The sequence below is a fragment of the Branchiostoma belcheri genome, unplaced genomic scaffold, assembly GCF_001625305.1.
Source record: "Branchiostoma belcheri isolate BF01 breed outbred unplaced genomic scaffold, Haploidv18h27 scaffold13, whole genome shotgun sequence".
Taxonomy (NCBI): domain Eukaryota; kingdom Metazoa; phylum Chordata; class Leptocardii; order Amphioxiformes; family Branchiostomatidae; genus Branchiostoma; species Branchiostoma belcheri.
Window position 1 is genome coordinate 4,736,446 of NW_017802713.1, and position 14,373 is coordinate 4,750,818.

Consider the following 14,373-nt stretch of genomic DNA (forward strand, 5'->3'; position numbering starts at 1 on the left):
CAATGTTACTTGTACAGTTTTAAAGACTACTGCAGGTACATTTCTTCAGAACATCGATTCGGCAGATTCATTTAAAACTATATACAATATCTTCAGAATATCTAAAAGTAACTTTTGTAGTAGACTTTTGATGGAAGCAGTAATATTTTTTCAGTATGGTCGTTCATTACGACGGTTTTTGTATCATCGTCTAACTTGGGTCCTTTTGTTTTTTGCATCTGTGCTGTTTGTGTTTTTGTGGTTTGATATTATATCTACTAGCAATCATTCCTGGCATGGATTGCAGCTGAGGTAAATACCTTTTATTACATAAAACCGTTTTGGAATTTTTCTATTGTGTACTTTATTGCATATATTATCAAATAATGTAATGTCTTCGAAATGATGGTTATTATGACATTTAATAAATCCAAAATCCTTTTCTCTTTACTATAATAATTGTATTATTGATTGATTTTGAATATCAGGATTGAAGCAGATGGAGGGATGCCCAGTAAAAAACCCAACATTGTTTTTATTCTGGCGGACGACTACGGCTGGAATGACATTGGTTATCATGGGTCATTCATACAAACTCCAAACCTTGACAGGTAGAGTGGGCAAATTATACTAAATTTTTGAGTAGTCAGCAGTTACTATTACTTTTTAACACGTTTGCGTCGTTATTTCACATTTTCTGACATATATTTTGTGTATTGTACAGTTCCCGATGCCACAGGTTCGGCCTTGGGACAAAAGCAACAACAACAACATACATTGGTTGGCCCCATATGTTGACTAATTGCCCCCCTAGGTTTGGGCATGCCAGGCTAGATAGACAAGGGTACATGTCACAAGATTAGCTTCTTTGGAAACACTCAAATATCTTTCACATGAGGTGAAATATAATTGTGAACGTAGTGTATCTTGTTGGGCATCAATAAACTGTGGTCATTATCCCTTCAAAAGAGATACGTGTTACATATTCAAGTTGATGATAGATTAACGTTTGCCATGGATTTATAATATCGATGTGGAGGTCATTTTCATAATTAATGATTAAATAAAACCTACAACCAAAACAATGGCACTTTTACATATAGAATATATGTAATTGGAGTCAAGCAATAAATTTTAAAAAAATCTTACAAACTAATTAATGCTTAATGATAAGATAGTATAAGGTCTCCCAAACATAATCTATTATTACTCCTAATTCTACAATCAGACAGGACCTTAGGGGGTTTAAAAAACTATTTTCGGTCTTTTATTGTTATTCTCTGTCCGTTGGTTTAGTGTTTGTACGTTATTGTATTTGATTTTGTTTGTTTTTGATAGCCTGGCATCAGAGGGAGTTACGTTAGAGAATTACTATGTGCAGCCCATATGTAGCCCGTCAAGGTGCCAGCTCATGACAGGCAGGTATCAGGTAGGTTTTATTTGTAGATGTATCTTTTTGAAATTTTCCGTCGCATTAAATGGGATGAATGACATTTTCAATTCAATTCTAGACAGTTTTAATGATTTAAAGATATTTTGTCTGCTTTTTTTTGACCGGACCATTGGGGCAGGTTCCGTTTAGACTAGATTAATTTGACAATCATTTACCTTTTTATTTACTTATTGGTTACATCATGAGTAAATAACAAAATTCCTGACGTGGAGCACATATGTACGTCAGAAACGTCGTCTGAACGCATTTTACATGCGATGTCTCCGGCGCATCCTTGGACTCAGCTGGAAGGACAGAATTCCCAACAGTGTGATCTTGAAAAAAAGCAAAGATACAGAGCATCTACGCCACCTCCGCTGGCTAGGGCATGTCAGGCGTATGGAGGACGGACGGATTCAGAAGGATGTTCTGTATGGACAACTAACCTCTGGATCCAGAGGAGTTGGCCGTCAAGCATTGCGTTACAAGGACATTTGCAAGAGGGACATGAAGTCATGTGGCATCTCAACAGACACCTGGGAAGCGCAGGCTGAGGACAGAGCTGCCTGGTGCAGAGTTGTGCAGAGTTGCGCAGAGGTGTTGCAGATGCAGACAAGAGAAGAAGAGAAGCTGCAGCAGAGAAACGGAGACTGGAAAAGTCTGCAGCACAAACTTCATATTTAACTACACAGTACACATGCAGAGTATACAACAGATTCTGCAAAAGCAAGGCCGGACTTTTAAGCCACATTAGAGGTCACCAGGATCGCGACCCAGATAGTCCACAATGAGCTGAACTGCCAAGGAAGGTTACACCATGACAAGGCTTAAAGGCCACTGTAACATTAAGGATTACAGCAATAAGGGCTGTAACAGTATCTCTTCCCCCTACGTCAGAAACGTCGCGATTAAGACCAGCTCAAATGCTCCCTTCAGGACTAAGTAGCCCAAAAGGAGAAGCAGGAGTTACAAAGGCTGCTTCGGGATTCCCCTAGCCCATTTAGGCGGGTTTGTTGGCTCTACCGTTGCGCAAACCGACCCTACACCTTTGGCAGAAATAATTATGAAATATCACACGTTTGTACCGGGGGATATTTGAATTAGTCCAATTTGGATGGGAATGGAGATGACATGAAATATGCTATATTTCGTGACTAAATGTTGGCTTTTCTTGTATTTGAAAAAAAGTTTAGCGTTGGTATTTTGTATTCCTTTTGGAAATCAACCTTTAACATTCAAAGTCAATTAAAAGAGATGTTCTTTGTTGCAGATTCACTACGGGATGCAACATAGTGTAATTACTAGCGACCGCCCCCATGGTCTGCCTTTAGATGAAATTACCCTACCCCAGAAGCTAAAGGAAAATGGGTACAGCACTTATATCGTGGGCAAATGGCACCTTGGATTCTACAGAAAGGAATACATGCCACTGCGCAGGGGATTTGAAAGGTTTTACGGTATGGAATTAACTTAATATAATTTAAAGTTTAGGTAAAACAGTACAATACGCTATTCACATTTGCCCGCAACTGGTGCAATAAATTCAAAGAAGGTTGAGGATGTAAAAATACCTTGAATGCAATCATGTGCACAAGGATTAACATTGTTATAATAGCCTTTGTAATTTTTCTTTGTCTTTGGATTTTTCACATTGATCATATCCTTGGCATATTCTATATAAGGTTTGTTGTACTCAAACTATATCCATCTTTTGTCAAGGTGTCAAGCTTTAACACCAATTATGCAAATAACCTCCAAATTAACCCATTGCATGCATTTCTATGCGGGCGCCCCCCCCCAAAAAAAACACCCGTCTGAATAGAATTAAGTCTTTGTATGCATAAGATGCATAGAACTATGTTCCTCTCTGTCTGTGCTACCCAAAAGTCAACACCATAGTATGTTAAGGACAAAATATTAAAAAAAATAGACAATTCTCTGCTCCAGTACCAAGGTCATTCCAAAGAAGGTTTATCTTTGACCTTGTCTTTTTACAACCTACCAACATGCAAATATCATCACGATACATATAAACGTTCTGAAGTTATGATGCTTTAAATGCGTGAAACACACACAGACACACACCTACAGAGAAAGAGAGAGAAAGGGAGAAAAAGCAAATTGAAAGCAATACGCGATCATCGAAACCTCTTCCAGGAGAATCAAAACGCATTTGGTCTAAAGAGGTTACAAAGGGTCTCCAGGGAAGCTAAAGATATATGATATTATAAATTATATTAGACCAATAGGTCAAATTCTTACCATGATTTTCACTTGCATTTTTACCTCCATTTTTTACCTCCATGAAAAATGGAGGTATTAAAATGAAAGGTTTATTCCTCAAAAACACATGGTAGCCACAGGATGAATTCCGTGTTTTACAACAATGACATATTTAAAAATACGCTTAAAAGTACATACTTGACCACATTAAAAGTAATAAGGAGAGTGATTTTAAAACCTTCATTATATATACAAATCGGAAATATACAAGTCTCAGCGTTCCATGACCATACGTACTGTTGGCTAACACTGTTAATGCTTGTTTAAAAGGTGGGTCATATAAACAATCGGGCAGTTCTGAAAACGTTTTGTTCTTGTTCTGAGGGTGGACAGTAGGTGTCTCTGTCTGGTGTGTCTGTCAGAGATGTCACCTCTAGAGGGAGGAAGCCAGTTCCTGAATGTTGAGTGCATCAGCACGGACTGTGCGAAATTTTGGCAGAGTTCTAGTCGGCGTTGAGCTAGCGATGTCAGTGAGAGTTCTTGTAGAGCTGAGCTATAGCTAGTGTAAGACCGACCCATGATTATCTTGCATGCCCTTTTCTGGACCCTCTCAATAGACTCTGATTCTACAAGTTAGACCGGAGTGCTATACTTGGCAAGCATATTCTAACACAGGGCGAACAAAACCAATGTAAACAAGATCATAAGAATCCAGTCCTTGTTTACAAAGAGTTCTTAGCATACACAGTCTACTACTAATCCTGCTGACAATCATAGCGACGTGTTGCGACGTATTGTTTTTGGCGTGTCTGTCTGTATGTCTCTGTGTGTGTCTGTCTGTCTGTGTGTGTTTCCGCATCTTTGTAGTCAGCATAACTTCAGAACGCCTTTATGGATTGTGATGATATTTGGTATAATGATAAGTCTTGAAAAGACAAAGGTCAAGGTCAAGTATGGGCCTCCTGGTGAATGACCTTGGTACTGCAGCAGAACTTCCGGTTTTTGTATCTTTTGTCCTGAACATGCTATGGTCTTCACTTTTTGGTGACAGATAGCTTATTTTGTCACGAATAAGTGGCGTAAGTTTGGTCCCCTAGCAGCTTGTTCTAGAACTGCAGGTTAGTTTCTGGTAAAAACTTTCAAAGCCAATAAGTCCAGATTGGAACAACGTATTTTCATCATTTTTGGTGTGTAGGTACCTGAGAGACAGTTGTACATGATTATATGCAAATTATGCAAATGAGGACTTAATTTGCATAATTAATGAGGAAATTTTATAGTTACAGTGTTTCATATGATAGTACTGCTATACATGTAATCTGTTTAATCTGTGGCAGGCGGAACATCAACAGATACCAATTATGCAAATGATGATCTAATTTGCATAATTAATGTGAAAACTCTGTGAATCCTTATTGGAGAATGATGGGAATTTTATACCTCGTAACATGTGTAAGTTACTTAAAGGTTTGTATCGCTATACATATATTATGTTAATGTAGAGGTTATTTGCATAATTAATGAGGACAAAGCAAGCCCATATTTCATGGAGGTATGAAATCTCGGAACTCTTGTTTGACTTGTTCCTAATAAAAATGACAATATTTTCATGCATAGTTATCCCTTATTTTTTAAAGAGGGTTTCAACTAGTAATGGAGAGTTCGATGACTTTTATGATTTTTTTTGCAAAGCCGCGCGATTATGGATCCATACATGGCAATCCTCGGCGCTTCCTGAAAACAGTGATCTAAGACTATTAAATCGATAAATCCAACGTCAATGCATTCTTGTTGCTTTCAGTCCAATAGGGGCTGCACGAGCAACCTCCATGGAGGAGCTCTGCAGAGCTCCTCCATGGAGGTTGCTCGTGCAGCCCTCCGCGATACCCCCGTAGAGCTCTGCGCCAAAACAAGCCAATTCGTTGGTTGGCGTCACGCTTCAGTTTTCTATAGAGCTCTGTAGATATCAAGTCAATTCAATGTGAGTAGTAGGCGATACAGCCAGTACTGTGTCACAAATAAAGACTTCGTCACGCAACTCTGCGCAACACGGAGAGCTCTGCGCCCTAGCAAGTCAATTCTTTGGTTGGCGTCACGGTTCAGTTTTGTATAGAGCTCTGTAGATATCAAGTTAATTCAATGTGAGTAGTAGGCGATACAGCCAGTACTGTGTCACAAATAAAGACTTTGTCACGCAACTCTGCGCAACACGGAGAGCTCTGCGCCCTAACAAGTCAATTCGTTGGTTGGCGTCACGGTTCAGTTTTGCTTTCACCTCTTCAAGCTTGAAGTCAATAGCTCTGCGCCCTTATAAGCCAATTCGTTGGTTGGCGTCACCGCTTATTTTTGGCTAGACCCTTGTGAATAAAGCTATAAGTACAAATCAAGTTGATGCTGATGGTTGGCGTCACGGGTTCAGTTTTGTATAGAGCTCTGTAGATATCAAGTGAATTCAATGTGAGTAGTAGGCGATATACAGCCAGTTCTGTGTCAAATAAAGACTTCGTCACGCAACTCTGCGCAACACGGAGAGCTCTGCGCCCTAACAAGTCAATTCGTTGGTTGGCGTCACAATGTTTCTTCATCTTTTTGATTTCCATGTTTCTTATTGGTAGCATATCATAATTTGAGTTGGGTGCATTTTTACGTCTATATACATTTTGTTCCACCAAGGAGGTTCTACTTTTTTTCAGTCCTAATTTACGGTCAAACCCTTCTGGGAATATTGTCGTTTTTGACTTGGGTTGTTTAAAAAAAATCACTGGTGCTCAAAAACAAGTTTCCATCTTTCAAAAACGAAATGTGCCTAGACACGGCCATTTCGGGGAAACTGTTCGCGATTACATAACGATTGCAAAATGATTCACTAGGATTATGGACGAGGTTATTGCGGATAAGAAGTAGGTTTTGGATATAAAACTAACGGCCACGCGGACAACACGGAGAACGGCTGTAAACTGACGCCAAACTTTTTCACAGGCAGGGTCCATTCTATTAGGGGGCCTCTTTTTAACACAAACTAGTAAACACAAACACACACACACACACACACACACGCACACACACACACAAGCACACACACACACGCATGCGCATCTTTTAAAAAATAATTGTACGATGGCTGGGGGCACATGTGTCGACACAAATATATTCGTATAAAAAAAGTGATGTACCCATACATTTATAGTGGTATAGCCCATCTATAACCGCTGCCATCGGTGGCATGGCGGAGTGGTGTTTTTTGTTGTTGTTTTTTTCTCGTAGTTAACATCAAACCGGGCTATAGATCTCAGCTATTTAAGTTGATGAATTCCAAAAACCTATGAGTAGTTGGTTTTGGTTTAAGGTCTGTTTTCTACAACCAAACATTTTCTTTCCACACCTCTCTGGCAAGATTTACAACCGCAAATCAGGCCCATTTTAATATATAAGTTTAGGGCACTACAGAAAGTACGTTGTTACAGTCATTTCTTTACATAGTAAGTTGACCTATAACTCTTTAGAAAACAAGAACACTATTCGGAGAGACAACATCGTTTCTCCATACAAAACAAACATGCTTTTTCCACAGAATTTTGTAGTGTGATCGGTCAAGCAGTGTGCCACCTATTGTCCTGTATTTTACAACCAACATCCGTCCTAATCGAGACGGCCACCCGCGCACGAAACAAGCCATGCACAGTTGTGAACTAGGTGTGAACGTGCCATAATCCAAAAGACAAAAGAGTGCAAAAACTTCAATGAGCGATTCATCATGACCAAGATTTCAAAAGAGGAAAGTGCCATCCTGATCTCATGTTGTGTCGTCTAGACGCACAGACAGTTCTGCATATCAGCCTGTATATAGAGTCCCAAATGACTAGTGGTTAGGCGAATTTACCTGTTTTGAGCGCCGCGATGCGCAAAGAGGTGAAAGCAAAACTGAACCATGACGCCAACCAACGAATTGACTTGTTAGGGCGCAGAGCTCTCCGTGTTGCGCAGAGTTGCGTGACGAAGTCTTTATTTGTGACACAGTACTGGCTGTATCGCCTACTACTCACATTGAATTGACTTGATATCTACAGAGCTCTATACAAAACTGAACCGTGACGCCAACCAACGAATTGACTTGTTAGGGCGCAGAGCTCTCCGTGTTGCGCAGAGTTGCGTGACGAAGTCTTTATTTGTGACACAGTACTGGCTGTATCGCCTACTACTCACATTGAATTAACTTGATATCTACAGAGCTCTATACAAAACTGAACCCGTGACGCCAACCAAAGAATTGACTTGTTAGGGCGCAGAGCTCTCCGTGTTGCGCAGTAGTTGCGTGACGAAGTCTTTATTTGTGACACAGTACTGGCTGTATATCGCCTACTACTCACATTGAATTAACTTGATATCTACAGAGCTCTATAGAAAACTGATACTGGCTGTATCGCCTACTACTCACATTGAATTAACTTGATATCTACAGAGCTCTATACAAAACTGAACCCGTGACGCCAACCAAAGAATTGACTTGTTAGGGCGCAGAGCTCTCCGTGTTGCGCAGAGTTGCGTGACGAAGTTTTTATTTGTGACACAGTACTGGCTGTATCGCCTACTACTCACATTGAATTGACTTGATATCTACAGAGCTCTATACAAAACTGAACCGTGACGCCAACCAACGAATTGACCTGTTAGGGCGCAGAGCTCTCCGTGTTAGGCAGAGTTGCGTGACGAAGTCTTTATTTGTGACACAGTACTGGCTGTATATCGCCTACTACTCACATTGAATTGACTTGATATATACGGAGCTCTATAGAAAACTGAACCCGTGACGCCAACCAACGAATTGGCTTGTTTTGGCGCAGAGCTCTGCGGGGGTATCGCGAAGGCTGTACGAGCAACCTCCATGGAGGAGCTCTGCAGAGCTGAGGGCTGAACGAGCAACCTCCATGGAGGAGCTCTGCAGAGCTCCTCCATGGAGCTAGCTCGTGCAGCCCCTTCTCTTTCAGTCCCGTTACAGAAATCGTTCTAACATATACAAACATCATAAAGACCAAAACAGTATCTAACCTTAACAAAGTAATAACACGTGTTGGAGCTGTATATTTAAGGAAAACACATTCTTATATTCAAATGATTTGATTTGCTCACAGAAAGTAAGCCTTAGACTTGTGTATTTTTTACATCAAGGTTACCTGACCGGAGGTGAGGACTACTGGACACATCGGAGGCCGAACCTTTTTGCAAAGGATCCAAACGCATTTCACGGGCTTGACTTACGAGACCAAGACAAACCTGTCCTTGATCAAAATGGAACCTATTCTACCAACCTGTTTGCTTCAAAAGCTATCGAAGTCATACGGAATCATCCGCAGAACAAGGTATAAACGTATTTACTAGATATGATGTCGACATATTGCATGCGGTTATCAAATAGGGCTAAGGGCATTAAAAGAAAAGAAAATGGCATAAAATCTGATTATCCGGATTATATCATGATGAAGCTTTTAACATACACTAAAACGTTGAAAGCATAAGCCTTTTATTAAAATAGGCAAAGTATTAGACATTATGTTACAAACTTATGGTGCTAGTATTTAGATACAAAAATCAACCATTGTAGTCATTTTGTGCAAAGTGTACGCGTGTTGTTTTTGAGTCAGTTAAACATTTAAATATGAGTTGATCTTCCGTAAATAATTTCATCAGGTTGGTAAACGAATGGATAGTAAAGTTCTTTGATCACAACCATTTATTTGTCACGAGCCGACGTTTCGAAGACCGTTTGTCATCTTTATAAGGGCAATTAACTAACTGAAGTGCACTGTGAACCGAGTAACAGTGCACTGTAAATTATTCCGTCTCGAGTCTGTCATCTTCCCATCGCTACGACTGATGAGTGCACTGTAAATTATGTAACACCTTTAGTTCACTATGCACCAAGTAACATCTAGCGTCAGTGCACAGTATATATATAGAATGGTTTATTATGCGATACAAACTCATCGCAGCTTATTAGCTGAATTGCGAGTTCATGTACATGTACCAATTTCAAGTTGACATATACGACCGATCTAAACGTTTGCAAACAGCGAAACAGGTGACAATACATGTACATATTTAAAAGATGGAATACATATTTAAAAGACGAAGTGCATATATAAAAAGATACAATCACATATTTAAAAGCTACCAACTAATTATCAAAGATACAAATTAATAATCTACGCCACAATTATCTAAATGCCATTGTTTAACAGGTTTACAATATACGGTAGAGGGCTATTTTGGTAGCGTTTAGTACGTGCTGGCAATGGGTCGTATTTGTGACTTTGTCTGGTAACCCTCCCACTGACCTTACCCTTTTGTTGAGGTAACCATTGGTTGTAACTGGCTTGGACAGTAAACCAGTCAGAATTGCCTTGATAAAGATGACAGGCGGTCATCGAAACGTCGGCTCGTGACAAATAACTGGTTGATCAAAGAACTTTGCTATTCATTTAGTTGACCTTGTTTCAAACACTTTGATAATGTATCTTATACATGGTTGTATTTTATATTTTTGACGAAAGTACACGAGACTAATGCAAAAGTAACCACGGCACTGCAGGTCAAAATAGGCAGGGCCATTGACCTGATTATGACATCATTTCTATATGTATTTTTTACCCTAATATCTCTATTATAGACACTGCTGGGTAGCACAGTCTAAATAGGGTTAAGTAAATTCAACTTTATTGATAACAATATCGATGTTGAGATAATCTGTTCCACATAAACACTAGCTTTCGTTCTGAAAATTTACATTGGAGGAATATGTTTAGAAAAAGTTTTACTTCATTTCCCCTCAGCCGATGTTTCTCTACCTGCCATTTCAAGCTGTCCATTCACCTCTCGAAGCACCCCGAGAGTACATTGACATGTACAAAAACGTAAAGAATACCCTTGTCAGGACATATGCCGCCATGGTGACAGCGATGGATGAGGCAGTGGGGAATGTTACTGACGCCTTGAGAAAGACGGGATTGTGGAACGATACAGTTCTCATCTTTTCTACAGGTAAAAAAGGGCAATTCTCGGCTGCATACCTTGAAAGACAGCTGAAAGATAATATCTGGTATGTAGTTCTTTTTCTTAAAATGCAAATTTCGGAAAGCTCGTTATTTTATGGCATTATTGTAAACTTTAGTTTTCTCTACTTATATTGTGTAACCAACCCATATAAATGTCTCTTTTGGGTTATATAGATATAAAAAACATATTTGCAATCATGACATAAGTTGATCATATTCAACAATCAGTGACTGTCCTATCTTAAAAAAGAAGGTTATTCCAGGATTTCCTCATAAATCGTGCCAATCAGATTCTAAATTTAGATATGCTTTATTAATTGTCTTCGTCAAAAAGAGAATGGAATTGTCTCGCCGCATTGTGGGTGACTGCGGATTTAGCGAAAAAACTCTTAGAGGCATGATTCGACGTCCATGATATTAGCAAACAGATTGCCGTTGTTGAGGCCGATGTCAAGTGCAAGTTTTGGCTTCGTGGGGGGTCCTAAGTCACTGCAGTGGACCTTTTGTGTTTGTGAGCAAAATAACTCGAGTATATTTAAATGAATGTTCAGGATTTTGGTAGGCAGGTTAATGTCATAGAGGCCAAGGTCAAGTTCGAAAACGGGCCTCGTGGATGGTCCCTACGTCGCTGCAGTGGATCCTTTGTGTTAAAACTTTAACGATCCTGCCTCACCAACCTCTGCTTGGATTAAACAGCTGGGACAGCTGGGAACCCCATATGGAATCAGTTGCTTAAATTGAGGGCCTGGAGGAAATATTGGCCATGCGTAAGGTCATTACCTAAGGCCAAACCAAGTAATTTTTATGGATGGCGTCCATTGGAGACCTTAAAATCAATGCAAGGATGAAATACATGAAGGGCCAAAAAACAAGTTGTCAAAATTTCGAAAATACTGACTGTAGAAATACAAATGTTAGCACACAAATTGAATAAAATAACATAGTGTAACAATAAACAAGTCTTGTATTTGTCATAAAAACAGAAATAAATCTCCTCTAAACAGTAGTAGTCACCCTGTTCTTAATCTTCCCTTTCATCACATCATATTGTATTTTGCGACACTGTCGTGACACTTTGATCATAATACAGTAAGCAGAATTTCTTGCAACAGTTTTTTTTTCAGTAACAGTCAAAAATCAAATACTAGTACATAGGGGGGCCTAACACGGGTGATGGTGCGTCTGTAAATCTGTGGCAAACCCTTTTCAGGGTGTTCCGTACAGTAAAAAGTACAGCGATTTTTTGGCGACGCCTTTGGGGCGGAGGCATTTGTGTAAGTACTACGATCGCTTTGAAAGAATTTCAAAAATTGCATGAACGCGTTCCCCAGGGAATTGGTTTGGAGGAAACCTTCCACCATGTGGTTTTTGGATCAAGCAGGTAACTTACACGGGGTGCCCACGTGCCACCCATCCAGATGCCTGGCATGATTAATTACTGGTCATCAGTCTTCTCCCCACACGATGGACAGAGAGCACAGCTGTCTTTGGCCAAAGACCATATTCAAACAGGTCACAGAGAGAAAAGAAATTATCCGTCCTTTTGGAACCCACAAAAGGTAAAAAAAGTCAAAGGAGTAACAACTTCAGACCAGACATAAAATCCAGTCTCTGGTGGAGGATAGAGTGAAGTGGAGGATGGTTTTCAGTTTGGTTCTAGCGGGAACTCGACCAAAGTAAAGTAAGTATGTCATCATAAAATCTATATTGCTGGGGAAGAACGGCTGATTCCTCATATACGTGTATTTGGTGTATTGCCCCACACCTCCTCCACCCAGCCTGTAAATTTCACTACGTGCATGTCTTTATAACATAGGGAAATATGTTTTTCTGATAATTGTAATGTAGATTGCTAGCTCCACCACATGAAATAATATATATCATTCAGTCGTCGCCTTGGCAATGATTTTTATTGCCTCAGCCTTGTTGTAGTCTAGACCAAATTGATTATTAAAACTAGAGTTCGGCAATCTCATACCTCCTTGACATATTTAGTGCTTTTGTAAATCTTATGCATGGTGATGACCACCTGTATTTGGCCTACATTTACAATCCTGCTCATTAGAAAATTTTCTAAACACATTTTTCACATAGCCTCTACCTAGCAAAACCGTTATTTTTTAGCATGGACAACTTATGATGTTGTTGGTTGTATACAAGCACGGCCTCTGACATACCTTTGCCAAATCATGTTGGCAGTCCAAACTGACGAATTATGTACATTTTTCACTGCGAATATGTAAATTATAAGGGGTGATTTCCATATATCAGTTCATCATATTCTCCACCCAATGACAGGGCTATCTTAAAGAAATAAGGCTATTCTAGCGTTCCTCATAAATTATGCAAATGGGTTGATTTGAATAAATTATGTTAAGTGATGTTCACCTTCATTGAACTTCCAATTATGGCAAGTATTACATTCGCAGCAGTTACCAATTGTGAACGTGAACGTGAAATTGTACCAATAACCCATTATCTATGCAAATTAGGTCTTCATTTACATAATCAATATCCGCCAATTATCTTGCCGTATTCAATTACATTTGTCACAAGTGTTTATAGCCCTAATATCAAATACAGCAGATTTATAGAATTCCCTCTTTAATTATGAAAATTAGATCCTGATTTGCATAATTGTGATTTAATTATGTCAAGCATCACTTACGCTACCTACATACTAAAAGCCACGACGATCGTCAAACGGTTGTTTAGTTTAATCTCGAGTTTTTTTCAAGAGGTACACACGTATTAATATACCAAGATAATCTTTTCCAGGTTTTTGTCAAATGAATCTCCTTTTTAGGTTTTTGTCAAATGTAAAATGTATCTCCGTCTTGAGTCAAATAACTGAAAATATCCGACTTGAGTCAGACAACTTAGAGATTCCAAGACTCTAAATATGCCTCTTGGGTCAAATGACTAAGAGTTTCTGTCTTGAGTCACATGACCCGCGTGCCAGTCAAATGAATCAAAGTACCTGGCTTAAGTCAAATGCGTCAGTTTCTAGTTTCCATTTTGAGTCAATGACTCAGAGTGCCCGTCTTAACTCAGATGACTCAATTTTCTGTCTTGAGTCAGATGACTTTTTCTCGTCTTGAGTCCAGTCAATGCCATCAACCTGTCAACTGACTAAAAAATATGTTGAAGACAACGACCAAATAATTAATCGAAACTGTAAATGAAAAACGTGGATCCATGCTATTTGGTAGGTAAATGTTTTTGATAATATATCGGTGCCTAAATTACATTGCCAATGATATCATCGGTTATAATTTCAATAGTACCAAATTATCTGTTGATTCTTAAAACTTACTATTAACTATTGTATCTTTAGATAACGGTGCTAGGAGAAACGCTGGAAGTAACTGGCCGCTAAGAGGTTGGAAGAGTACCCTGTGGGAGGGAGGAATACGAGGTGTTGGTTTTGTTACCAGCAAACTACTGAAGAAAGCAAAACGAAGAAGTGATGCTCTTATTCACATCTCTGATTGGTTCCCTACTCTACTTCGTATCTCTCGTGCATCAACAAATAACACAAAGTCTTTGGATGGATTTGATGTGTGGGACGCAATAAGGTAAAGAAAGCAATGCGAAGGTTTTAGATTTTTAAAGTTTAAGCTCTGTTCCAACACAACATACATTTTCAGTAGATCTCGTCAACCTTTGGCAACTATATATATATAGTTG

General features: G+C 39.3%; 1 protein-coding gene across 1 annotated transcript in view; it reads left to right on the top strand.

Moving 5' to 3' along the window:
- Positions 1-486: 486 nt before the first annotated feature.
- Positions 487-14,373, top strand: part of LOC109463755 (arylsulfatase B-like) — a 20,816-nt gene continuing 6,929 nt past the window's right edge. Inside the window, exons 1-6 of the mRNA XM_019760601.1 lie at positions 487-590; positions 1,318-1,408; positions 2,682-2,868; positions 8,801-8,991; positions 10,462-10,669; positions 14,021-14,261. Of these exons, the coding sequence (XP_019616160.1) occupies positions 487-590; positions 1,318-1,408; positions 2,682-2,868; positions 8,801-8,991; positions 10,462-10,669; positions 14,021-14,261 (1,022 nt within the window). The remainder of the gene's footprint in view (positions 591-1,317; positions 1,409-2,681; positions 2,869-8,800; positions 8,992-10,461; positions 10,670-14,020; positions 14,262-14,373) is intronic.